The sequence below is a fragment of the Chenopodium quinoa genome, unplaced genomic scaffold (genome assembly GCF_001683475.1).
Source record: "Chenopodium quinoa cultivar QQ74 unplaced genomic scaffold, ASM168347v1, whole genome shotgun sequence".
NCBI lineage: Eukaryota > Viridiplantae > Streptophyta > Magnoliopsida > Caryophyllales > Amaranthaceae > Chenopodium > Chenopodium quinoa.
Window position 1 is genome coordinate 475,213 of NW_018742903.1, and position 27,459 is coordinate 502,671.

Below are 27,459 nucleotides of genomic sequence, written 5' to 3' on the forward strand. Positions count from 1 at the left end.
TTCATACTATATTATTATTATTATTATTATTATTATTATTATTATTATTATTATTATTATTATTATTATTATTATTATTAGTAATTTTTTTTGACATTATTATTATTAAAGATTGGCTTGAAGGTAATGCTTAATAGGAAATTTTTGGATTTAATACTCAGTAAAATATAGCAGTGTTCTTGTATTAAAAGGAAAAAGAAAATTTCATTAAAAAAAAAGAAAAAATAAAACAAACCCAATTAATTCGTTAGTAGGTGGCAGGCACACAAAATCAAACAAACCAACCCATAAAAAACTACTTCCCACAAAATCAAATAATCAATCACCGTTCTAACTTTTCATTAAAAATAAAAAAATAAAAAAAAATTGTTAACCATATTTCCCAAAAAATCGAACAAACCCCAATTACAAAACCAAAAGATTGTCTCTGTGCTAAAATTCGATTTTGATTACTATTTTCTGGTATCAAATTGCAATTTATTGGAGTATATTCTAGATAGTATAGATTGTTTGGTATCATCTTGCGTGGAGTATATTAAAGATAGCAGCTTGTAGATTGAGGAAGAAACAAAGACAAGTAAGTTTGACAACTCGACTCAACTAGCTATTTTAATTTCATAGTATGTCAGGCTATAATGTGATGTATGGATAATATAATTTCTTCATTCTATTATTCATTAGTTGCTTGTTGCAATTCTCTTTGGCTGTATCGGATGTATAATAGAATCTGATGTTTAATGACTATAATCTGATATATATATATATATATATATATATATATATATATATATATATATATATGGGATTGTTAGGTGCTTGTTACCATTCTCTTTGGCTGTATCTCTTTTAGGGTGTCTCAATTTTCGTATTGTGAGATTTGTGACGTTTAATTTATCTAATTTTTAAAGTTAATAGTTTTTCTTTTTTCATCAGTAACCCTTGCTTTGTCCCCAATACTATATGAATTGCTGTTGTTATAAAAATTGTATACGCATTTTTATTGCAGAAAGTTTGTCTTCTTATTGTTTTAGCCAGTCCAAGAATTCATGTCAATATTTGTCTCTTAGTTTATTACCTTTGTTGTTGATCCTCCATATAACTTCTTATGCTATAGAGTATTACAATGGCAAACATCAACAAAGATTGGATTGATGCACCCCACAGTGCCGAAGAATATATCAAAGGACTTTAGAATACGAATAAGTTTGAGAATTAGATTTTGGAATTAGCATTGGTGTGAGCTAATTGATATTTTTACTGCTGCCATGTCAGATTTTGGAATTATAACTTTTGAGAATTAGATAGATTTTAGGCTGACATAATGATTTTTTTATATATATATATATATATATATATATATATATATATATATATATATATATATATATATATAAATTTGTTTTATAAACTTGGTTATCTTAAGAAGCATTTCCATGTTCTAAATCAAAGTGAATTGTAATTGTCAAGTTCCAATTTTCATACTAAAGTTCAACCTGTGTATTTGAGGTATAATAAAGAATATAACAATGCTCTCTTGTTTGGGCCCTAGTATGTCATGTTTTCATTTTTTTGGTTTATGTTGCTGTAGCTATTTTGGATAACTCAAACAGACAACAAGTACTTATTATATTATTTTCTAGTACTACAAGATTGCAGAACGAATTGAAATGGAAGGAAAGCCTATTTGATTGTCGTGAATCATATTAGTCAGCTTGGACTGCTAGAGAAGCAGCTGCTGAGTATGAAAAACTATCAGAAGTCAGTCTCATTTTAATAATCTATTATCCAGTTTTATTTTGCATTATTGTTATCTTGGTGTAGGGGGTGATATGAATGGGCATGCAGTTGATAAATCAATGTTAACGTTTCTCATTTTATTTATGGTTAGCTGCTGCTTGTTTTTTGCAAATTTATTTCTTAGGATGCTTCAGATGAACTCTCAAACATGGGCTCTATTGGTATTGTGGACATCAGCACAACATCAGCCCTAGTTATAGTTACATGCTTTTTCATTATCCTTTACAAATTGATGTCTTCTTGGCTCGTTGACCTATTGGTGGTGCTTTCTGCATTGGTGGTGCAGAGATTAGAATTATTTTCCCTTCCTATAAATTTATATTTTATACATACTTCCTAGTCTTCCCGATAGAAACAAATCACCTTCCTTAAATGTTGGTTGTGGTTTCTGAAAAGATTAGAAGCAGACCAACCACTTTAGTACTCTAAACATCTTGCCAGTAAGTCCTAGATAACACTATTTTGTGAAGTATTTCCAGTGAAAAAAGAAGTAGCCCGTATAGATATGGGAAACACATAGTGTGTATCCTGTGATGAATGACTTTAGAAGAATTTTAATCTAACAGAAACATATTTGAAATTGCAGGGTTCTGTTATTGTATATCTGATTATCCACACTTCTATAGATGAGAGTTTCTACATGAGTGCTACATAAGAGCCATTTTGAGCTTTTTACAATATTTTCTTGCAGTTTTTGTCCATCACCCCAAATTCTGGAATTTAGTGATTTTATTTAGCCAAACAATAATCATTTGCAGCTCAAAGTAACGAAACCAAAAGTTCTAAGAGTCCACCCCTGCTTAACTTTACCCCCTACGTTACAGAAGATTTAAAGCAAACCAGAAATTTAGGTGGTTTTAAATGTAGCATCGGTCAGATTTCTGTAATTTGATCCCCGCCATGATTATCATGGATTTTGGTAATATATTTGTGATTGTGATATGTATGAGTTTTGTAGAGTACATCTATGTGATTTAATAAGCTTACGAATGTTGGAGGAGATATTAAGAATTTTCTAACCGCCAGCCACCCGTAGCAGCAGGCAGCTGCCATCCACAGCAGCAGCTAGCAGCAAGCAGCTGGCAGCTGCTAGTCCCTACCAGCAAGCAGTCGCTAGCCGTTAGCAGCAGCACCAGCTGGCAGCCTGCAGATTGCAGCTAGCAGCCACTAGCAGGCAGCAGCTAGCAGCTAGCAGCCACTAGCAGGCAGCAGCTAGCAGCTAGCAGCCACTAGCAGGCAACAGCAAGCCGCCAGCCACAGGATGCAGCTAGCCGCCACCAGCAGGATGTCGCCAGCGGCAGGCAGTCGCAGGCTGCAGGCAGCAGTAGCAACTCAGGTAAAAATATGATGAATTCTTTCAGCTACTTATTAAAATCAATGTCATGAGTATTTGTTAAATTGGACTTTAAAATTAGAATTACTTTGACAAAATTTACTTTTAGTGAAATCATGTTGGTAACTAAAATTAGATACTTGCAACTTTGTAAGTATTAGTATTCTCACTAGATATATGGTATATATCCCAATTAGACACAAATATTATAAGATCTTGGGGATTTTGTGAGTTAATTGATATTTTTACAACATCCATGTCTGATTTTGGAATTATAACATTTGAGAATTAGATTTAGGTTGAATATTGATATATATACACATATTTTTTGTATATATACAAATTGTTTTATAAACTTGGTTTTTTTTAAGAAGCATTTCCATGTTCTTACCAAAGTGAATTGTAAGTGTCAATTCGTTTGAGAAAATTTTATTTTGGATGAAATCATGTTGCTAACTAAAATTAGATACTTATATGTACTAGAATTCTCACAGATAAATGGTATTCCAATTATACACAAAAGTTATCAGATCGTGGGGATTTTGTGAGTTGATTGATATTTTTACTGCTACCATGTTAGCTTTTGGAACTAGATTTTGGGCTGAAATAATGATATATTTTTTTTTTGTATAAAAGTTGTTTATAAACATGGTTTCTTTAAGAAGCATTTCCATTGTTTATAAAATATGCTTTATGTTTTTCAGGATGCCTTGATCTTAATCTCACACTGCACATTGTACAAATCAGCAGAAGAAGAGGTCTGATATGGGGGTGGCGTCTGCTAAGTGCTAGTCTTGTAACAACCGAGTTTTCGTCCCAATCAGCGGACAACCAGCCACAAGCAGCAGCTAGCTGCCACCAACAGGCAGTCGCCAGCAGCAACAGGTAGTCAGAACAACTTGTAGATATTACTGCTACACGTTGCTACTGTCTTTTTTATTTTTTTTATTTTTTTATTTTTTATAAAGACTGCTAGCCTTTTGTAATTTTTTTTTATTTGTACTGTATAATTAACATCAATTCTACTCGTATGAAAATAGTAACTTTTACATATATGTTATATTTTCTACATTGATTTAGCTTAAAAATTTTGTTGTGAAATGTGAAATCCACCAACCACATATGCACTGGCGTGGTTGAATTTGTGTGCCTTCAAGGCCAAATTTACCGATGCTAAGTCATTTTTTCTAGTCATCAACTATCGCTGTCATACACACCTTTACGTTGACGTTTTCAAATTGTTGAATAGATAATAATTTTGTTCTTATTGACAATAATCTGTTTATTATTATTTTTAAACCAATGTTCTAAATAATAACCTATCTTATGTAAGGTAATGAAAACACATGAAACAATCGTTGTCTTAGATACCTTGAAAAAACATTTTTAAAATTATTACATAAGCAGCAATTTTATTGTTGTTATCTTTTTGGGCAACATTTTAAATAATTGTTGTCTTATGTAAAAAAAAATGTCTACATTTTACATATTGTTGTCTTATATAATCTAAAGCAACACTTTTTAAACCGTTGCATTGTCATATAGTACAAATTGTTCAAGATCAAGGTAACAAACAAGTATTGTTACCTTTTACTACAAAAGGCAACATTTGTCATTTTATTGCAATTTTGTCCGTTGCCTATTCTCACTTTTTTTGTAGTTCACCACCACCATGATCCGAAATCCCACCATAACCACCCAAAACCCACCCCAAACTACTTGCACCAACAACACAACTCGTAACCCAGTCACCACCACCAAGATCCGAAACCCGAACCCATCCAATTCATAGCCACATCCAAGATCTGAAATCCCTCCATAACCACCGAAAGCAACCTCAACCAACTTACAACCACCACAAAACCAGCCCTTACACACCGTCTCACCACCACAAACCCTAATTAATTTTTAGGGTTTCAATTTCGAGGAGGATCGTCAGCTATAACAAGGGGAAAAGGAGTCGACAGCGACTTTGACAAGGGAAAAGAAGGCCAGTAACTCGAGAAGCTATGTTTGGGTTCGGGATGGCTGGTCGGAGGTTTTCTGGGAATTATAGGGTGGTTGCGATGGAGTGGAGGTGCTCAAGGGGGGTTCGGGGTTGTGGGTGGCAGGCTGGGTGGGGGATTTTGGGTTGGGGTCGTCGCGATGAGAGAAGAGAGAGGTGGTGGTGATGGTATCGACGGTGGTGGTGGAGGCTAAGAGGGAGGTGAGAGAAAACTTGGTGATGATAGTGGTGGATGTGGTTGTGAGGGAGGAGAGAGATTGGGATTAGGGTTTAAATTATGAATGAATTGATTTATGTTAATATGTTAATAACATATAATCTTATTCATTTGATGTGGGTTATTGGAATTAAGCAAGGGTAGATTGGTAATTTTTCACGAAAAAAAATTCCACAAATGGAAATATTTACTTTGTTGCACATAATGTGTAACTTCCATATTTGGAAAATGTTGCACATAACTTGAAACAGAGGAGGTATGAAAGATATGTTAGAATATTTTTGTTGAATGCATATAGAATATATTTCGTATATAATTGCCAAATTGAAAGTTAATTATTATAGGATATATAAATTAATATTCATGAAGATTTGTCCAAAAAAAAAAAACAAAAAAAAGGAAAGTAAAAGTGGTGGGAAAATTTTTAACCAGAGGATGTGTCATCCTTGATTTCGCTTTCAATATATAGTTATTGATTGGTACTGTAGTTCAAAGTTGGGGTAAATTTCATTGTCTTTAACCCTTTAGGAAATTACACCACTTTAGCGGGTTAGGCAGTTAGCACCAAGGCACCCAACAACAAGCCACTCCCAACTTCTCTTTAACTTATTGCCATTTAATTACAAGTAATACTTCATCCGTTTTTTTTTATTTGACATGTTTTACGCTTGTCAATGCAAAACTCTAGCCATCAATAACTTTAATTTTCCATAAACAAAAATTATAAAAGTTATGTATTATGATAGTTTTTATTGAAACGAATCTAACGAGATCCCACGCACATGAATATATTTTTCTTTACAAATAATTCACAAAATACGGTCAAATGAGAGATGATAAATAATGTAAAAGTTAAAGCTGGTCAAGTAAAAATAAAAGAGGAGGAATGTTTAAATAATAGGAAAAATACACTTTAATTATCCCAATTTTGGCCGATTTACTTCAAATAATCCCAATTTTGATTATACTGCAATAATTCCAACTTTTACTTGCGTTTTCTTTCTTCAATCCCGATTACCAGAAGAAAAGGTTAAAAATAATTTAAAACAAATTATTTGCGACATGTTGCATGTTAAAACAAATTATTTGTAACAAAATAATTATAAAAATAAAGAAAAAAACGGCAAATCACCCAACCCTCACCCCTTCCCACCGGAATCCCAAACCCCACCCACCCCCTCCCCTTCCCCCATCGGAAAACCCACCCTTTCCCCCTCCTCTCGCCTGCCAGCCGTCCCACCGTCTCCCCTCTTCCCTTTGAACCATCCCCTTCCCCGTAACCCCCTCCCTCCCTCGAAAATCCTTTCTTTCCCCTCCAAACACCCAGGAAACCACACCCCACACCCTCGAAAAAACCTAGGCCAGGTGAGGGGGAGAGGTTTTGTGGGTGTTTGGAAGGGTGGGGGAGGATTTTCGAGGGGAAGGAAGAGGGTGGTAGTTCAAGGGGAAGGGGGAGAGGGGACTAGATGGCTTGCGGCCAACAAGAGGAGGGGGAAAGGGTGAGCGATTGGTCAATAGTGGGACTGGGCGGGCAAGGCGGGGGTAGGGGATTTCATTTTCCGGTACATGGAGGAGAGTGAAAGGGAGGGGGGTGGCCACCGCCGGTGGTTGTGGGCTGATGGTGACTTGGTTTTGTTTTGTTTTTTTTTTTCTCTATTGATTTATTTTAATTTTTTTTTTATTTTTGGATCAATTACAACTTGACACGTGTTAAGTTACCTACAGTATTAGGTCGTCAACTTTTGTTGATTGGTTTGGAATTGTTAGAAGAAAACGCAAGTGAAAGTTGAGATTACTGCATAATAATAAAAAGTTGGGATTATTCAAAGTAATTCGACCAAAATTGAGATCATTAAAGTGTTTTTCCTAACTATTATCCAGACAACTTTATTAGCTTGATATTTTAGAATTTGGTTTTTTTCATCAATGTGGTCCCAAGACGGCTTTGCCGGTTGCCTTAGCTAATATACTGATTTTGCCTTACCAACATTTTTTTTTTGTACCAACTACTCGATTCCTCATTTATTACTCCATAGTATTATTATAGAATAAATCTAAATTAATATTCTCACGATATATAATACGTAGTATTTAATAGATAGATTACTCTTATTGTAACCCTAAATGACTTTGTGCATACTACAAATATTTCTTGAGAATGAGGGATTGTTCAACTAGTTAAAGTTTATCTTCAGATTTTAGAAAATTGTGGGATCGATTCTCATTACCTACCCTTGTGACTTTCTAACACCAAAAAAATAAAATAAAAAATAAAAAATAAAATAAAAAAGTTACAACTATGAATATTTCATCAATGAAAATTGAAAATATGTAAAAACTAAATGAAGGAAAATTGCTAAAAAAAAAAAAAAAAAAAAAATGTGACACATTACTTGATACTCAGACCCACTAGACCAGTAGGCCACAACATACCCATCATTGCGACTACCTGCCAAAATACTAGCATGCATGGTAGGTTAGAGTCAAATACTACAAATTCGAATTAAATTTTGGTCTTGAATTGAATGACCTTCGAAATTTACCGGAGCAGTAGCAAGTAGCAAGGACTATCAACCCTCTTCTGCCTAATTTGGAGTGGTGGCAATGTGGCATACACTATTTTTAACTGCAGGAAGCATGGGTGACCACTGACCAGTGTGTGTGCTTCTATCTTTTTAACCACTGTCAAAAAAAAAAAAAAAATAAGGGACTATCAACCCTATTAAATTTTTTAAAAAATAAATAAATTTCCATCTTCATATTGATATTCATACTACCATTAAGGCACCAACCAGACACTTGTCCGGTGCGTACCCATTTCCCTTTACCTATATCTAACCATAGGTCCATATTACTAATTGGACAATGTTAAGTAAAATCTAATAATAAACCGTTGTTATCATCTTATTCAAATAATATTTTATAAAAATAATTTAGATACGGTAAAATTAAATTAAATTTAAAAAAGTAATTGAGTCCAATTTAATAAAAATAAGTTTTACTTTATTATTGTTGTATATTCTCACAATCTCACCTGAAAAAGTAATTACAAGTTACTTTACTTTGGCCATTTTTCCCACCTGATATTAATAGGTGGAGTATAATTATTTTTTGTTGAGATTAAATTATGTTTACATAATTTAAATTAATTTTTCTAAACTTTACTAAAATTAAATTAACTTAATTTCACTAAACTTAATCTCTTATTGTACTCACTTAATTAATTTCATTAGATTTATATTCTTGCTTACTTTTTGTAGCTTTTAGTTGTTTTAGTGTTGTTGCTATTATGTGGCTCTACACCAAGTAAGAAGAAATACGTGGAACAAAAAGTCAATATATTATATTATTGTGGTTAACACTTTTCTGGCACAAATATTCTACTCATACTATTTTCATAATGTAGTACTTCATATATGATCATCAATTTATTTAATTTTCATCAATAAAACGATGTTATTTATACTTGATTTTATCCAAAAAATAATGACTATACTAATATATGAAATTTGCATTTTCCAAGATCACAATCTTGATACATAATACAGAGTAACGGAAGTAGTGCAGCTTGAAAGGAAAACAAGATCTCAATTTCTGCTAATATAATTGCAAAAATTGTCCTAGAAGAATATATTATAATTAAAACAAACAGTAACAAAAATGACACAATAATTAATTTAAAGTTGATGTTAGAGTGAATAGATGTGGCAAAATATCTAACCACAAAGGGAACAAACCACGTGGACACTAACTGCCCTTCCATGCAACCTACCAAAACTCTTTTCACTCTTATAAAGTCCTACGTTACGTTTTCATTATTCATATCCTACAACTTCTACAATATTACAAAATATTAAAATACTTTCTTATTCTATTTATTAATTTTTCGAGTTGTAACACCCTCCAAAAAAAAATATGACAAGTTCATTAGAGGAAATCCGCAAAGCTCAAAGAGCAGATGGGCCAGCAACAATCTTGGCAATTGGTACCGCAACACCACCTAATTGTGTTTATCAATCCGATTTTCCGGATTACTATTTCCGGGTTACCAAGAGCGAGCATATGACTGAGCTGAAGGAAAAGTTTAAGCGCATGTGTACGTATTCTTCATTTTTATACCCTTGTTTAATTTTTTTAATTAATTGTTTTGTTATATATTTCTTATAATATTTGAAAATGCAATATAATTATAGTAGTAACAAGTAAAAATGTAAGTACATTCATGCCTGATGCTATTTATATATGTATTTACTTGGCTAGTATGATTTACTTGCATGTCTAAATTTTTCTTCCTGAAGTTTCAATATGTAAAAGGAATTAGCTCAATGAAAAAAAGGTGCATGAATATAACAAGACTTAAGTGAATTTAGTCAAATTATAATACTACTTTTTAAAGTGTCATATTTATTTACTTGAACTTTTAGCTCCAAAATTAGTTTCACTTATGCAATCATAAATTAATCATACTCCAATTAATCATACTCCGTAATATTTATAGTTTAGAGCTTATGTGAAATACTTACTTCCGTTTTAGTTTTTGTCTATACTTTATATTATTTAAGTTTTATAAGACAACATATAAATATAAGTGATACTTAGTATTTATGTGTTAGTTTTTAAGTGGAAGAGTCTAAAATTTAGGGGAACATAGAAAAGTTATAGGTGTTTTAATTAGATATATAATAAATTAATTATGTTAAACTAATCAAGTCCTTATTTTAGGGGAAATCATAGAAAATTATAAAAAAATCTAATTTATGGGTATGTTAGTCTTATAATGGGTGGACCTTCCACTGCACGTGTCATTGGGGGTCATGGCCATGCGTCAAGTAATTTTATTAGATTAATTATTTGTTAAACTCAAATAACCTAATTAGACATATATATATATATATATAACATATTGGCAAAATGATTAATTTTAAGAAAAGAGTTAGAGGTTCAAATGTTAAATATTGCTTGCTAAAATCTGTCATTGAGAAGTATAGATTTTATTTCACTACTAGTTGCAAAATTGTTTACGTTTGAAGTAGGTAGTTGAAGAATGTTTTTCGTAAGCTCCTCACACTGCACATACACACACAAGATATTTTGTGTTCCACCGTAAAGTCACGTACTAATGACAAAAAGAGCAAATCATTACTACGTTTTCAATGCTTGGAGTCTTGTTTGATCTGACGTTTCAATTGGAATTCAGATGTTAATGTGCTAATGTTATTCAGGTGTTACCTAACTAACGGTCAAATAAACTTACTAATAATAGATGTTTATTATGAAATGAATAGTAATAGTAGTATTAATAATAATTTTGTAAGGTAAATGAATTGCCCCACTGAGCTAGTAGCCATCACGGATTAACTTAGTCCAGACCTATGCGGAAGGGCAGAAGACCTTCACTAACAATGTGCCCTTTTCTCAAACTAAACTTGACACCCTAGCTACTAGTACAATAAATTGAGTAACATCACTTGTTTCACTATTAAGTAGTTGAATACATGTCCACATCCTATAAATTGAATCACATGGTTTTTTTTTAATTTTGTTGTATTAATCATATATAGTAATAACTCGTATTGTGTAAATTATTCCTAACAACATTTTGAAATTATACAGGTGACAAGTCCATGATTTTAAAACGTTACATGCACTTGACAGAAGAATTTCTCAAGGAAAATCCTAACATGTGTACTTACATGGGATCTTCCTTGGATACTCGCCAAGACATTGTGGTATCTGAGGTTCCTAGGCTCGGCAAAGAGGCTGCAGTCAAGGCCATCAAGGAATGGGGTCAGCCTAAGTCTAAGATAACCCATGTTATAATGTGCACCACCTCTGGTGTTGACATGCCCGGGGCCGACTACCAGCTTACTAAACTTCTCGGCCTACGCCCCTCTGTTCGTCGCTTCATGCTCTACCAACAAGGTTGCTTTGCGGGCGGAACTGTCCTCCGCCTCGCAAAGGACTTAGCCGAGAACAACCGTGGGGCTCGCGTCTTAGTGGTTTGTTCCGAGATTACCGCGATTTGTTTCCGTGGGCCCACTGAGACCCACTTGGACTCTATGGTGGGCCAGGCCTTATTCGGAGATGGGGCTGGAGCATTGATCGTCGGTGCTGATCCAGACGAGTCCATCGAGAGGCCTTTATTTAAAATGGTTTGGGCCGCCCAAACCATATTACCGGACTCCGAGGGTGCAATCGATGGGCATTTGCGAGAAGTGGGCCTGACTTTTCACTTACTAAAGGATGTTCCTGGGCTTATTTCTAAGAACATTAACAAGGCCCTTGAGGAGGCCTTTACTCCTCTTGGGATTAGTGATTGGAACTCCATCTTCTGGATTGCTCACCCTGGTGGGCCTGCAATATTGGACCAGGTTGAGGCCAAATTGGGCCTCAAAGAAGAGAAACTTACAGCAACCCGTAATGTGCTAAGTGAATTTGGTAACATGTCTAGTGCTTGTGTACTCTTTATCCTAGATGAGATGAGGAAGAAGTCTATGAAGGAAGGGAAGGCAACCACCGGAGATGGGCTCGATTGGGGTGTTTTATTCGGGTTCGGGCCTGGACTTACTGTCGAGACGGTTGTGCTCCACAGTGTTCCTTTGAGCTGTTAATTTGTTTGGTGTATGGAGGAGCCAAGAAAAATATGTAAGAAAGAAAATTGGTTGTGGAGCAAGAGATGAAGTAAAGTTCATTACATGACTAGTTTCAAGGTGGCAGGAACAAAATATTAGTTCCTTATATTATTTCTATATATAGAATGTAATAAGTTTTGTCGTTTTATGTTGTTTCTCATAGCTTTGTACTCCATAAGACCTAAATCGTAAGGAAAATTTGTTAAACTCTAATGCTTTTTAAAAAAAAATTAATTTAAATTTTTATTATTTTTATTTTTATATGATTGCAAAGACAACTATATACATCAGCCTTATAAATTATTTTTATTGTTATAGGTGTTAAAACGTGTTTCTTATTGAATTAATTGGATAATGCATTATTATTATTATTTTTAGGAAATCGGTCAGGAAAATATATTAATAAAGATCAATTCACACAAGAGTCGTTATTCGTTAGACTTTGAGGGAAAGGTCTGAGACAAACAAATTCACTATAACCCCTAAACTCCCATCTAGCTACATGATGAGCAAATGGTGCAAATGAAATTTATCCAATGTCAATCTTGGATGATGGATCAGAACATTAGCTTTAGAATGTTTATTTCTACTAACATATTATGATCAATAAGGTCTTTGGCTCATACAAGGAATAAATTGATGGGCTATTACCAAAAAAACAAAAAATAAAAAGCCTAATAGTGATAAGGTGAAGTAGTAATTGACTAATTGGTGAACAGTTAGTAGATAATTTAGTGTGTGATCCGGATGATACACCGAGTTGAACTTTGATTATGAAATTGTATAATTTAAGGTATACTTGTAAAGCAAAACTATATAATGAATAAAAACAAATAATAGCTTTCCTAATGAAATAAAAAAGAAAAGAAAAAGTACTCTCAATTGAAGGTGGCTAAGATGGTAAGAGTAATACCTTATTCTTATTAATATGGTAAAACACAAGAAGTAAATTTTTTTTTATTTTTTTAATTATTTATTTATGTTATTTTTTTTTTATTTTTTTTATGTTAAGATAAAAGACTCTACTGAACTATCACCTCTTACAAGTTAAGCCACCCCAATTTCACAGGTCAATGTTTGACAATAGAAGGGGGGGGGGTAAGGGTGTTCAAAAACTAGTCCGGTCTCTTGGTCAAGAAATTTAAAACCGCTCTTCGGTCTGGTCCATCCAAAACCCCTTTAAATTATGAATAAAACCTTAGTAATGCTTAATTTTTGCGTTCATTATGTTAAAAATTTTTTTATATTATGGATTATTTCATTTTAGACTTTTTAAAAAGGCATTAAATAATCATTTTCCTCATATTTATTTTTCCCTTTTTTCATAATTTAGTAAAAACTATTGAAAAAATATAGAAACATTCGAAAATTAGTTCGGTCCGAGCAAATCCTATCCGATCCTAGACCAACGAATAACCCTAGAGGGGGACGTAAAGGAATCCCCTACTCTCAAGCAAATGTAGCTGGTGGGTTTGAACTCGTGACCTTAAATGTCACAAGGTGAGCTTACTTGGTCAAAATTCCTTTTTGTTTGGGAATGCAAACGACATGTACATACAATATGTCAACCTACGGGTCTGGAGTAATGACCCCAGGTGAGGGTTTAGCATGTGGCTCTTAATTCTTAGGTCATGGTCCATGTAGTCTAGTCGATCAATTGGCCTAAAACTTCTAGAGTACTTATACTACCTCTATTAATTATTATGTGCAACAATTGGGTAGCATACGGACTCCTAGGCAAAATATTTAAGGAGACTTAATCAACAAAGAAGAGATGCAATTAAGTTAAAAAAGGAGGGAAAGGGGAGGGACCCACGTGGGGTTTAAAATTCTGCCAAAGGAAGAAAATTTAGGGAGAGTACTTTTCCCACCCAAATTTTCATGAAATTTCAAATTTTTGTTCTTTTCACCCAAATTTTTTCCCTCCATCAAATTTCCATCTACTTTTCACAATTTTAAACAGATCAACACCCTATAAAAAGGTAGACAAAGCATTCATTGTTTCAAAACACCACCATGAGAGCACTTAGCCATATATTACATATCGAAATTAGTTTTAATTATAGAAAGTGTTTTCACAGAAAGAGAGGCTTATTTATACCATAAATTAATCCAAGTTAAGCCTAAACTATCTTCCTAACTAGCAGTCAGTGGTTGATCAGTTGCAGCATCAGGTTCAACTTCACCACTTCAAAAAACCAGCAGTTAAAAAACTTCATCACCTTCCTTAAAATCTGCAAAAAGAAGGGATCCATACACAAAGAAAATGGATGGTTTCTTTGATGAAGATTTCTTTGGCATAGTGCAGCTCTTAGTGGAAGAGATAATGATGCCAAATACTGATGAGGGAACTATGAATTCAAACTGTGATGAAGACAGCATAGAAGATGACCAGCAAGCAGATAATGGAACAAGCAATGATAATCAAGCCCAAGATTCTGACAATGAAGGGAGGGGTAAAAAACAACTCAACATGTAACAAAAAAGAGAACTGGTGGATGAGATTCTAGCTAGTCAACATGCAAGATGGTGCTGCCTTGGGGATTTTTGGCAGAGTTAGCAAGAAAAATATGGCCTACATAGATCTACCATAGGCATATTATTTCAAAAAATTAAGAAGCAAATGGCAGAGGGGAATGTCATAGATGTCAAGAGAAACAGACTTGGGAAAACTGGTCCCAAAGCTAAAGACTACACTAATGAGTGGCTATAATATGTACTACAATATTTGAGGACCACAGAGAGAAGCTATGCTGTAGCATTAAAAATTTCTCATGTGTTACTACACAAGCTGAAGAAAAAGGGCAGGTTAAGAACACACACTAGCTGCAACCACCCAGCATTAACTGATAAACACAAGATTGCTAGATTGAAGTGGGTTTTAGCCCTTATCAACCCTTCACTATATGAGGTAAACCCGAGATTCTATAATATATAATAAGTTATACACATTGATGAAAGTGGTTCTATCTGAACCCTGAAACTAGAAGGTTTTACCTTTTACCCAAGGAGATGACCCTTACAGAATGTAACAATAAAAAAGGTTCAAGGTGAAAGCCATGTTCATGGGTATGGTGGGTAAACCATTCTATGTTTGGAATGACAACCTGATGCATAGTGGGAAATAATGCATTTTCCCATTTGTTGTCAAGCAACAGGCTAAGAAGAAGACTAAAAACAAAGATGTAAGCACTTGGAAAACAAAAGCGATTCAAAGTGTCAACAAAGATGCAATATGAACAATGCTGATGGAACATATTATCCCTACAATACGATCACAATGTTCTCCTGGTGTGCTAACGGATGTTTACATTTAATGGGATAATGCTAGGCCACACCAAATTCCTACAAATTAGGAATTCATTGATGCATGCAGGTCTAATGGGTTTAACATCCATATGGTATTTCAGCCAGCACAATCACCTGACCTGAATGTGGTAGACCTAGGTCTTATCAAGGTTATACAGTCATTACAATATCAATCTTTTCCCAAGACATTGGATGTGCTCATCCAAAAGGTACAAGAAGCATATGATAATTTTGATCCTACTGTCAACAAATACACATGGATCACACTGCAGATATGTATGATGGAGATACTGAAGAATCAAGGAGGGAACAACTACAATATTCCTCACTTGGGTAAGGCAAAGCTGGAAAGATTAGGGCTACTGCTAGAGCAGTTACCAGTGGACAGGGGACTTGTCGATGATGCAATCAACTATTTAAACACAATTTTCATCCAAGCATCGTAAAGGCAAGGAGAAGAGCCTCAGATGGAGGTGGATACAGTTTTGGAGCACATCAACCAAGCTAAGGAACAAGCCATAGACTACCACAAATAACCAAGCCAGAAGAAACACACTTTTGGTAAAGATTGTGCTCACAATGTCCTACATGTTTAAGTGTTGGTTATTTGTATTTTGTGTACAAAACTTAGCATTGTTCTAGGCAGTCATGTGGTAGGGCATAGTTTATTTGGGACTCAATATGTAATCTTTTACATTAAAAATTTTGCATGGACAATGTTATTAATGACTTGTGACTTAAAACATGATGAATGCAAAGTCCATCAGAAAGGGTTTAGTGTTTATGTCACACTGATACCTCAAGTGTTACCTTAACCCTTAACCACATTGCAAAAATGTGGGAGAAAAACAAATTATGCATCATTGATCATATGAGTCCCTTCATCATTTGGATTTTTATTTATTTTTTCTATAACACACATAGCAAATGGCAGCGACTCAACACCATATGCTAACACAACCATCATAACACACACACATGAGGCAATGCACACAGGGACTAAATTCATATTGATTTTAGTCTCCATTGTCAATAAGTTAACTGGATAGGTTAGGTAGAACAAAGGGACTCTGATGGGCGTTAGAACAATCGCACATTCCACACTCATTCAAACACATTTATAAGCAAACATCTCACAAACCAAGCATAATGATAAGTAAGAGTTCGGTCCACAAGGAACATGATATAATCGCTAAAGAACTTAATACGCAAGCTAGTTTGAAGACTTATGTTGATTGGGGGTTCGTCAAGTAGATAAACAAACTATTGTTCTAAATCAAGTGATTAAAAGCACTAGGGAATGGGATCCACTCAACCATGACAATTAAGCATATTGGGAGTAAAAGAAACAAGAAATAGCAAGGACTATATGTAAGACCAACCTCATGCAATTAGGAAAATAACTCACACTCCTAAACGTAATTAAATTTCAATAAGTAATGACATACTTAATCTACATTTCCATGTCAAACTATGCATAACATGCCATCAAGCTCCAAATTCAAATCCTATCATGAAGAACAAACAAGAATCTTATACAATCAATTTAATCACAAATAAATATCAATACTTCTCCCAAGTTTACTTAATTAACCTTTAGGTTGAGCTTCACCTAATCCCTAGCAAGGGGGACTACTCACAATTTATTGTGAGTAACATGCAAAGTTCCAAGTTGGTGTTCTAAGTAATTCTAAAATTGGGGAAAAGTGATTCACTATGGATAAAACTAACATGCAACAACAATTTATCAAGACTAAGAGAGATTCAAGTGACTTGCAATAACATAATAAAATCAGAAAATACGTTGTGACAAGTGAAAGAATTTACTATTGAAGCTTCAAATGTTGAATAAATGCTGAAAATATGAGAATGAACCTTGAAGTTTTCTTCTACAATGATTAGATTTTGAGAGTTTCCAAACTAAATCATCAACTAATTAAATGAACTAAGGTGCTAACTAAGAGGAAGTTTTCTGAAAACTATTCTACTGCTTTCTCTCTAAATTAAAGCTAATAAAACCAGAAAATTAAGCTAATCTTATCTCTCTTAAAAAAAACTTTCTAAACGGAACTTAAATAGTCCATATAAAGTCGGCTAAGATCGGGAAAAGGTCTGACCGAACTCTGGGTTGGTTCGGTCGGACATCTGGGTAGGTACGGTCAAACTCTGGGTAGGTTCGACCAAACCTCCCTGCTCCTTGTTTGGTCGAACTTTTTAGGTTCGACCCCTCCTGCAAAATCACTGAATACTTGTTTGAAATTGCCTCCTTTGCACCTTGGAAGTTCAGTCAAACTTTTGAAAAGTTTGACCACACCTTGGTTCGACCGAGCCTTTTAGAGGTTTGGCCACACCTCCTCTTGCACTTCCTCTTCTTGCTTCCTCTCCTTCCCTTTGTCTCTTCTTACCTTTGTCCATGCCTCCAAGCTTGTCTAAGGGGCCTCCCACCGTGCTTAGGACCGCAATGGAACCTACAAAAGATAGCAAAAATCACGAGAGCAAGGGGATGATAAAATAATGCATAAAGATTATCAAAACAAGCGCAAATAAGCATACTTTTCATCAACACATAAAGAAGATATAAGAGGAGAAATGAGGTAGAAAAACCTAAGAATATAGGAGGAAAGAGACCTAAACACTACCCCTAAGAGTGACATAAATGTCACTCATCAGACTCCAGGCCAGAGATTAGATAAAAGGAACTCGAATGGACTAACACAAGTGTACTTATTCAATCAAATCATCAAATAACTTCATTATTCATTTTCCATCACTCATTCCCCTAGCTAGCAACAACATTGTGTTGCTGAAAGCCATTTCATAACACTAATCATCAACCAAGCAAAACTAACAACAACAACAACAATAATCAAAATCCAAGTGATTGTATGCAAAAACAACAGATATTAAAAAAAATCAGGGTTTGAGAATAGTTGCGCTACGAAATCAGGTCCATGGGGATAGAACTCAGGATAGTTCGCCTGTAAGTAAGCAAGTAAGCCATCATTAAAGTCACTGACTTCAAAAGGAGGTCTAGCAAGCATGCAATTCCCCCCCCCCCCTAAAGGACCATCAGCAGGAGGAGCAGAAGCAACCACAATTCATAAAGCAAGAGGTGGGTCAGCAACCACTCTGGTTTTGGGTCAGAAAGTTCAAGGGACTCAGGTTTTTTTTACCCAGATCTATGGCTAATACCCCAGGAACAACAACCAAAGCACCCATTGGAGTCAGATCTACCACCACTACCTCCTCCTTTGCCAAATCTAACTCAACATGCTCCTCCTTCACAACAGCTCCAATTTCAGGCTTCTCTTTCTCCTCATGACTAGTAGAAAAACATAAATGAGCATTGGCAAAATGCGCACTGGTTTTTAAAAACTGGTGCAAAAAAAAAAAATAGACAAGATTGAGGGAAAGAGTAATCGCACCGGCTCAAACCAAACCGGTGCGAAAAAGAGTTAATTGCACCGGTTCGAACTGAACCGGTGTGAATGTTAATGTTAAAAAAAAACTCGGCCTTTTATCTTCTTTCTTTTTCTTTTTGTCTTCTTTCTTTCTCTTTCCTCAATCTCTCATCCTTTCTCATCTGCCTCTCTCTCATTTGCAACAATGGAGGCTCTTTCCTCAAACTCCTTCTTTCTCCTTCGATCTCCTTCTCCATAACCGCCGCTTTCCCTTTCCTTTTATCTCTTCTTCGATCTCCTTCTCCATAACTACAGAGCAAGAAACGCCGCTCTCGTTCTCCTTCTCAGTTCGAAATCGGCGTCATTAGAACCAAGCACAACCACCATCACCACCGCCGTCAATTTGAACCAAATACAACAACAAAAAACTCGAATAAATTATCGATTCAAAAATCACAAATTCGAGGTTAGGGTTTCTGGGTTCTTTAGCTTTGCATTTTGGTCCAATTATTCATGTTAAATGCCTTGATTTTTTTGGATTTAATTTATGAATTGTTCAAAATTGCTGCTGGTCTTGGAGGTGTATGCGTTAGGTGTTGGGGTTGCGGCAGGTTGTAGTGAAGGTAGGTTTCTGGGTGTTGTGTCTCATGGTGCCTTAGTGTGTGTTGGGTGCTGCGTGTTGCTGTGTTTTATTATGGGTAAAGTGTTCCTGCTACTGCTTATGTTTCTTCTTTGTGTGGTGGTGGTTTCGTGGTTGCTGGGTTTTTCGGTGTTGCTGGGTGGTAGGAGTGGGTGGTTTCGGTGTTGTAAGGTGGTGTTAGTGGTGGTGGGTAGGGGTGGGTGGTTTCGATGCTGTAGGGTGGTGATCGTAGTTCAATTGTGAGGTTCACTCTCCCTTTCTTCCGACCTCTCTCTATTATCGCTAGAGTTAGATTGTTGCTAGCTCACAAAAGGTCCTGAAAAAAGCTCCAACTGAGTCTCCCTGTTTGAAATGAACTTGCTTGCTGACATTTGTTGGTAGATTTCTAAAACACTAACCTCCCTGTTATTTAAGTTTTCTAAATTTATTTTAATTCTATACTTAGAAGCATGTTTAAGTGGCGGATGAACGATTCATGTTGTATACCAGCATACGTTGCTGGCGGGCTGGATTATTGTTGCTAGATTATTGCATGCAAGGGGACTGTTATTGTTATGAATGATGAGCATGTGTACTATTAATGTGCCGAATGAACCTCTTTGAGCGGACATGCTGTGTGTTATAGATATCATAACGCGTTGAGTCCCTTAGCCGTAAATAGTTACACTAGGATAATCCATATGATGAAGGGACTCACTTTCATCGTACAACTTCTCACTGTGATTTGCTTCGGTTTATTAGTTGAGGTAACACAGTTTGAGAAGTTTTTGGATGAAAAAAAAACCCCTGATGGATTCATGAATTATTATGTCAGAATTTTTATTCATCAACTTTTCCTCCCCTATTACCGGCATTCAAGGCATCCCCTTAAAGTTTATTGTTTAATGTTTCAATTGGAGTATAATTTCTTCTTCATTTGTCACCTGTATTACTAAGTTACTAAGTTCCCCTAACTCTTTTAATTCTACATTGCTGAGTATTCTGTTTATTACTATCCTACTTGATAAGCACGAGTCCAAGTGATTCATTATACTCTTTACTTGCAATTGTTGTTGTAATATGGTGATTATTAAGCTGCTGAAATCGAAACAAATACGAGTTGTTGAATTTTCAAGTACAAATAATGTCGTTTATTATGCTTCCGATGTACATAGACTCTTACAAAATCCTCATTTGATTGTCACCACACTAGTAGAAAAAATGAATTAGGCACCGCACTTTTCGCACCGATTCTTGAAAACCGGTGAAAAAAGAAATGGGCGGGATTGGAGAAAAGACTTTTCGCACCAATTCCTATTATAAAAGAGAAAAAAAAGGGAGAAAGGGATTTCGCACCGGTTCAATTTAAACTGGTGCGAAATAGTGTTTTAGCACCGGTTCAAACTGGTGCGAAATTAAAATTAAAAAAAAACAATCGGGCTGTTATATCTTCTTCTTTCTTTCTTTTCCCCTGCTTTTCCATCTTCTGTTTTCCCTCAGGTCGTTTTCGCCTTCTCTTCCACCACCTCCGAATTTTCACCTTCTCCATTGAAGTGGTTTATGAGCTTTCTCACTCCATTGAAGCAGCTGCACCTCCTTCTCTCTCCATATCTCTCCTCCATTGAACTCGTTCTCTTTATTCTCCATTGAAGTGGATTCTGAGCTTTCTCACCTCCATTGAAGCAGCTTCGAGGTAAGGTTTTTCTTGTGGTCTTCTTAATCTATCGAATTCCTTCGCAATCTAGGGTTTGTCGTTGATATTCTTTTCAATTTAGTAATTTTAGGGTTGTGGTAATATCGGGTTTGTCTGAATTTACAAATTATGATTCAACCCCAAATTCTGAAACCTACAACGCTTCCGACCAAGACACCGTCACCTTTAACGGCTTCCGATACAGGCGCTTGAAAGGTTTTTTTTTTTTTCTGTTAAAGCTTACAAAACCCTAATATAAGTCTCTATTTCGCTCAATTTTTTCCCTAATTCTTTTTCGCTTAATTCATCTTTATATTCTTTTATGTTGTATTTTTTGTTGATTTTGTTATATATTTAGTTGAAATTTGTGGTATTACGTTGTGTTTTTGATTTATACTTTTTAATCTGTGTTTTTTTGCTCAATTTTTTCCCCAATTTTAAGTAATGTTTTTGCTAACCTTGGCTGTGTAGAATCTGTAGATTGTGTATTGTGGGTTCTTTGATTTTGGAACTTGACTCGTTATTTTGGGTTCACTGTTTCTTTTTTTTATTTTTTATTCAATAACTTTGCCCATGAATCTGAGTTTGTTTTGATAAATAATTAGTTTAATTCATTATAATTGGCCTATGAACAAGTTGAGTTTCACTATATTCATACTGATTAAAATTTGTATAAATTAGTCAATTTTTTCAAGCATTGGATTTGAGTGTCAATTTTTGTTTGCTTCAATGTGTTTATGATGGATATTTTGTAGGGCTTCAATTTGAGAACAATTGTGAAGTGGGTGTGTTGTCTAAGTTGACTAATGCATATTGTTTGGTCGCAATTGGCGGGTCTGAGAACTTTTACAGGTTTGCTTACTTAAGTTGCTGAGATTATTAGTGGCTTAGTGTTCCTTTGGTTTGGGTTATTTTGTGATAAGGCTAATTTTTGATAGTCACACTGTGAATTGTTGTGTGTTTGCAGTACATTTGAATCCGAGTTGGCGGATTATATTCCCGTTGTAAAGACCTCATGAAAGGAAACAAAAACAGGCTTCTTGTGCCTCACTCGACTACTGACCAGGGTGAGTAGTTTGTTATTACAGTCTAAGATTAATTTATTAAGGATTCCTACTTGAATTTTTCTTTGGATGTTAAGAGAAAGGAGTCTAAGATCTGTTCAATTAGTTATTTTATTTTAGTTCAGTGATTAGTGGGGCTAAGGTGATCATTACTGTTCTTGAGGTCTAGTAAGGCAAGGGTGAACCTGAAAGGCTAAGGTGATCATTTCTGTTCTTGAGGTCTTGATGTTGTGTTTTGTGATCAACCTTAAATACATTTGATGGCTCATATTTTTGATGTAAAATTTCATGTAACTCTTGTCATATCTCTTGCACGGTATGTGTTCCATACTCTTTTTATATGATTATGTTAGTTTGCATGCCTTTATGCAAGAAGTCTAATGTGAGTTCACTAGGTATTTTTTTGTTTCATGTTATCTTCAGATTCTCTTACTATACAGCGAGTACTGGAGGTGCTGGTCCAACAATATTGTGTACAAGTTTTTTACTGTTAGGAGAAGAGGTTGTTGCCTACAACAAAGGTTTTCTTTCTTCTATTTTGTTACATCACGTTGTTAAACGTGTTCACTAGCAATCATATACCTTTTCATCTCTTGATGTCTTGTTGGGAATATAGGTGAAAAGGTCAAACTAAAGCCTTATAGTGGGATGCTAAATGTTGATTTTGGAAAAGGGATCAATAAGAGGGATGTATTTTTGCTATAAGTTACTATTCTTACTAATGTGAATTTTTTTTCGCTACTACTTCCTGTCAAGAATTATTTTAAGACTAAGGCTTAGTTCTTGCTAGATCACTTCATTGATTGTTGTGAATTTCATTCAATTGTTTTTGGTCACCTGGATATATGAGATGTGAGCTTGGTTGATTTTGAACCTTTGATCTATGTGTTTGGTGATAAAACATTTTCATTTTCTAAATATTTTATAGGCCTGGAAATGTTATAGAGCCTTCAAATAATCTATCTCCAGGTCCAAAACTTAGTAGATGCTAGGTCATGCAGCTACAATTCTTGAGTGTATGTAATTGTGCTTCCTTATTAATTAACTAAATTGAACTCTGTGCTTACCCTCATGAGTGCAATACACCAATTTGTATCCGTGCAGGCTTAGGGGTGAATCCTCCTTTCCCTTTTTATGACTAAAACATCTATTCAGTGGCTTTATCAAACTTTTGCTTGCTTTGTGCTGCCAACCATGATCCTAGTGTATAACATTTATCTATGTCTCACTGGAGAATGTCCCTCAAATTTATAAGAAATAGTATATTTTCTCCAGGAATCTGCAAGAAGTAAGAAGTACTCATGAAGTTCTGGGAGTACCAACTGTTAGTGCTAGATTCGGAACTGCACCCTTCTTTTGGAACTGGGGAATGGCCATAATGACAAATCTTTTACCACCGATATAATTTATTCTCTTCTGGTTTTATTGCTAGTTTTGGCTGCTGTGGAAAATGGCTCTATTGTTGGGCTAGTGGACAAGCTTTCTAAATAAAAGCAATTATAAATTGTCTTACAGAGAGAGACCTATAGAAACTGACCTTACATAGTATTTACCAGATAATTTAGTAGAAAGCATAAAGGGTTCATTACTAGACTGATTTATTTAATTTAATTTTTTGGGCATAAATTTTGAAGGCCATTGATACTGAAATTCTAGCATGTAGGTATTGACCATTAAAAGGAAAAAAAAAAAACCCTGTGCATGTAGGTTGTTGTAGTTGGTTAACCAGACACCAAATTATACAACCAAGAGCTTATATGACTGGATTATGCAGGATTTTTTAAGGGACAGGACAAAGGTTCAACAATTGGTTGAGTTGTTTAACCCTATAGTTCGTGTAGTTGATGGTATTGCAGGGGAGCGTGTGTCAATGAGGGTAAGGTGCTATAAACTGATTAGTGTTATACAAATTATTCCTAGTATCACTTCTAAAGTTCTAAGTTCTAACGATTCTCCTAGAGTAAAGATAGTACAACTGAAGTAGTGCTTTGATTAATTTGTTACAATCCCCTTGTAATTTTGGTCATCTATACTGCTTTTCCCCAGGTTAGGTAAGTGGCTATTTATGAATTAATTTTTTTTTTTATCTATTTAACAGGTTGATTTGGATTGTTCAAATGGGCACAATACAATCGGTGTGTTTACTCATAAGAGTTTGTCAGTGTAAGTATCAAGTTCATAGTTTTAGCCCAGCTCTTACTATCTTAAGATTCTGACCTGCTGGTTATGTGTTTTATCGCTTGCTGCACTTTATGAAATTTTAAAAGACACCATATTCCCAAAATCAGCATTGCTTGGATCTTTTGATTTTAACAACAGACCTTTCAGAATATTTAATGGACTTTTGCAGTGTCTATCTCTAGTGTAATGCTTTCAAATAAAGGTGTAAGATACTTTGACATAGATAATATGCTGTTAAGGAAAATAGAACTATGTACTAGGAGTGGTTATATATTCTGAGACGCAATCCATGTAAAAAGGTAGGACCCTACTGTTGGTATGATGGTCTTAGTATTGATGCAGTACTACCTGGTGATGAATTTAGTTGAGGACTTTTGCTGTGTCTCTACCAGGAATCTTCAAGCCATCATCTTTTGATGTTGCTTGGCTTCCTTTTGCTGGTTTGCTTTGGCTTAGGGGCTCGTTGTTGATGTTTTCCTCTTCTTGGGTGGAATTGAAGCTTGTTTGGCTGCTGCCTACCATATGCTTTCTGCAATTTGTTTTTTGGGTTTTTTTTTGGTCTTTTTGGCCTTCCATATATATTTATTACCGTTGATTGCTTTTTTGAATATATAAAGTGACTATGTTGTCTAGTAGCTACTATGATGCTACCTACTGTTGGTTAATGTGCTACTTCTTACATGTGTGTGTTTGTGTGTGTTGGGATGGCTACTGTTGCCTGGTTACTGCAAGCTGGTTGGCTGTTGTTGACTGGGTGCTACTGCTTGGCAGATAGATTTCCTGGAGTACCTGAAGGGAATAAGGGAATGAGTGTAATCATAGCTAGGCAAAAGCTTTCATTGGACGGAATGTTATAGGGCTGTTTCAAAGAGGATGAAAAAAGATCGATTAAATTAGCCTAAGTTATACAGAATTTGTTGTCTTGTTATGCCTAAGTTTCAATGCATATGCAGAATTTGTTAGTTTTTTATTTTATTTTTTTGGACGAAAATTGTAATATTACATCATTTTTTAATGAAAATAAATAACTTTATATATATGTTAGTGTTTCTATATCAATTTAAATGAAAAAAATTACTTTTTTTTTAATTTTTTGGGGCATTTTTAGCACCGATTTTGGAACAAACGCGGTGCTAAAAGTTTTTTTTTTTACTTTTTTTGGCCACTTTTTGCACCGGTTCACAGCAAGAACCGGTGCTAAAAGTTTTTTTTTAAAATATTTTTGGGGACTTTTTCACATCGGTTCACAGCAAGAACCGGTGCGAAAAGTCTTGGGATTTGACATCCCTCAAATAAGAACCGGTTCAAAACCAGTGCGAAATGGGGGTTTTGAACCGATTCTGATTAGCAATTTTCGCCTAGTGCCACCTTTTCATTGTAGTTTTTCTTTGCTTTTTTGCTTGCTTCAAAATTACTCAATTCTTGAACTTGTTCTCTTTAATTTTCACTTTCTTGTTTGCATCATTTTGTGTAATTGAATAATTGATTCATAACAATACATGTACACCGGGGTGTTACACACACACACACACATAGCCACATTGGAACATCGGAGCAGTTGGGTTTTTATATAAAGGAAGAATACAGTGTCAATTATGATTTTGACGATGCCTTTTTAGAGGAAGAACGGGAAGAAGGGGAGTTTGTTCATTGAATTATTAAAGATATATGTATAGACAGACAATGTAGTTAACTTTCAACTTTGAGGCTTGAGGGTTGGTACAAGGGAACCCTTCCTAGAAGGTGGCTCTTATCCAATCTCTCTCCCTCATAGTATTGTATATGATTCTTTGACGGTTATAGTTACAGTTATCATTTAAAGCTGTAAAGGGTTGTGGTTTTAGTGGTGTACTCTATTTCAGCTCTATTGTTTATGACTTAGTATATATGTTAGTTGCTAGCAGCATATAAATAGCCTATTTTTTGTACAGTGGGAACTAATATTGCACTTTGTTGATTGCTATGGAAATATATTAGTATAATATTTTTTGGTGCAATTTTGTGCATTTTATTTATATTCTTGTATTTTTTTCCCTCATCTTTTCTATAATTCTATATCTATTGGTAGTAATTTTTGTTAAAAGCTGACACTGTAGTAAATTTATTATTCTTCTACTCATACACTCCTTCCTTTGGGGTAATTCTCTTCCCAGCACAACAGGAGGCAGAATGCAGAACACAACAAGCTGAACACTAGCACTTATTTTGAAACTTTTAGTTTATGCTAATGCAAAGCCTGACACCTGGCTGGACACATACTTGTGTCAGACGAAATTTATCTATGATAATTAATCAATTCCTTTTTTGATTTTATGTTAAAACATTTTACAGCTCTCTGTGGTGTCTGTCAGTATTAATATAGTCATATTAGCTTCTGTTGTCTGGATTGGTGTTCTGCTAAAAGTTCTTATGCCTTGTACTTATGAATTGATGCCATTTGCTTTTCATGACACTCATCTAAACTTTTCTTTACATCAGGCTGCTCGGGTGAGAAGTTACAGGTCTGATTCTCGTTCTAATAAAGAGAATGATGACACTAACTTCATCTTGATGGGATTAAGCTGCCTGGACATGATTTGGCCATGACTGAAATTTCTGCTCATCCTAGGCATAAAAAGAAATTGAAAGGAGGGAATGTTGAGAGAAATTTCTTTGATCTTGTTGAATACACCCTTTAGCAAGATGAAGACTGGAAAAGAAAGGAGGTTGTCATCAAAAGTCTGAAGGAGATGACAAGCAAGGTATTGCACTACTATAGGGGTGACTTCTTGGATGATCTTTCTGGACTTGTAGACTTCACTGTTCTTCTCAGTCTGAGCCCTCAAAAGAAAATTGAAGTTGATAAGCTGAATAAGAGGTAAAAAAATAAAATTCAGGAAAACCTCATTGGGTTGTGCAGTCTACACTCACCCAAAGCTCAAATTTTTTTCAGACAATAATCTTGTAAAACGTTTATTTGTGTGTAACCTTATATTTTATTTTATTTTATTGGACGAAAATTGTAATATTACAGCCTTTTTTAATGAAAATATGTAACTTTATATGTATGTTAGTGTTTATATATCAATTTAAGTGTAAAAAATGCAAAAAAAAAAAAAAAAAAATAAAAAAAAACTTCTTTTTACTTTTTTGGGGCATTAAGGGCACCGGTTTTGGCCCCGAACTAGTGCCAATTGTTTTTTTTAATTTTTTTGTGGCATTAAGGGCA

The 27,459-nt window shown here is 34.9% G+C and overlaps 2 protein-coding genes across 5 annotated transcripts; both read left to right on the forward strand.

The window, feature by feature from the left end:
* Window positions 1-9,116: 9,116 nt before the first annotated feature.
* LOC110727183 (chalcone synthase) lies at window positions 9,117-12,214 on the forward strand. Its single transcript, XM_021906739.1, has 2 exons — window positions 9,117-9,448; window positions 10,966-12,214. Exons 1-2 carry the CDS (start codon window positions 9,268-9,270, stop codon window positions 11,961-11,963), a joined length of 1,179 nt encoding a protein of 392 aa, XP_021762431.1. The 5' UTR covers window positions 9,117-9,267; the 3' UTR covers window positions 11,964-12,214.
* A 9,766-nt stretch (window positions 12,215-21,980) lies between these two features.
* LOC110727185 lies at window positions 21,981-27,117 on the forward strand. Of its 4 annotated transcripts, XM_021906742.1 has the most exons (5): window positions 22,001-22,073; window positions 22,466-22,591; window positions 22,687-22,771; window positions 24,169-24,233; window positions 25,023-25,277. In XM_021906742.1, exons 1-5 carry the CDS (start codon window positions 22,022-22,024, stop codon window positions 25,106-25,108), a joined length of 414 nt encoding a protein of 137 aa, XP_021762434.1. In that variant the 5' UTR covers window positions 22,001-22,021; the 3' UTR covers window positions 25,109-25,277. The 4 variants fall into 4 exon arrangements, 3 of the variants coding, with proteins under 3 accessions (XP_021762435.1, XP_021762433.1, XP_021762434.1); XM_021906743.1 differs by lacking the exon at window positions 25,023-25,277 and adding an exon at window positions 26,730-27,117 and having other exon boundaries at window positions 21,981-22,591; XM_021906741.1 differs by having other exon boundaries at window positions 21,981-22,591.
* The last annotated feature ends 342 nt before the right edge of the window (window positions 27,118-27,459 follow it).

What these genes read in the sequence shown, in the direction of transcription:
- LOC110727183 (XM_021906739.1), top strand. Translation starts at nt 9,268, where the DNA reads ATGACAAGTTCATTAGAGGAAATCCGCAAAGCTCAAAGAGCAGATGGG. An exon ending in GGAAAAGTTTAAGCGCATGT is followed by an intron (nt 9,449 to 10,965) that starts GTACGTATTCTT and finishes GAAATTATACAG; the next exon opens with GTGACAAGTCCATGATTTTA.
- LOC110727185 (XM_021906741.1), top strand. Translation starts at nt 22,411, where the DNA reads ATGATTATGTTAGTTTGCATGCCTTTATGCAAGAAGTCTAATGTGAGT. An exon ending in AAGAGGGATGTATTTTTGCT is followed by an intron (nt 22,772 to 24,168) that starts ATAAGTTACTAT and finishes TCTATTTAACAG; the next exon opens with GTTGATTTGGATTGTTCAAA. An exon ending in ACTCATAAGAGTTTGTCAGT is followed by an intron (nt 24,234 to 25,022) that starts GTAAGTATCAAG and finishes ACTGCTTGGCAG; the next exon opens with ATAGATTTCCTGGAGTACCT.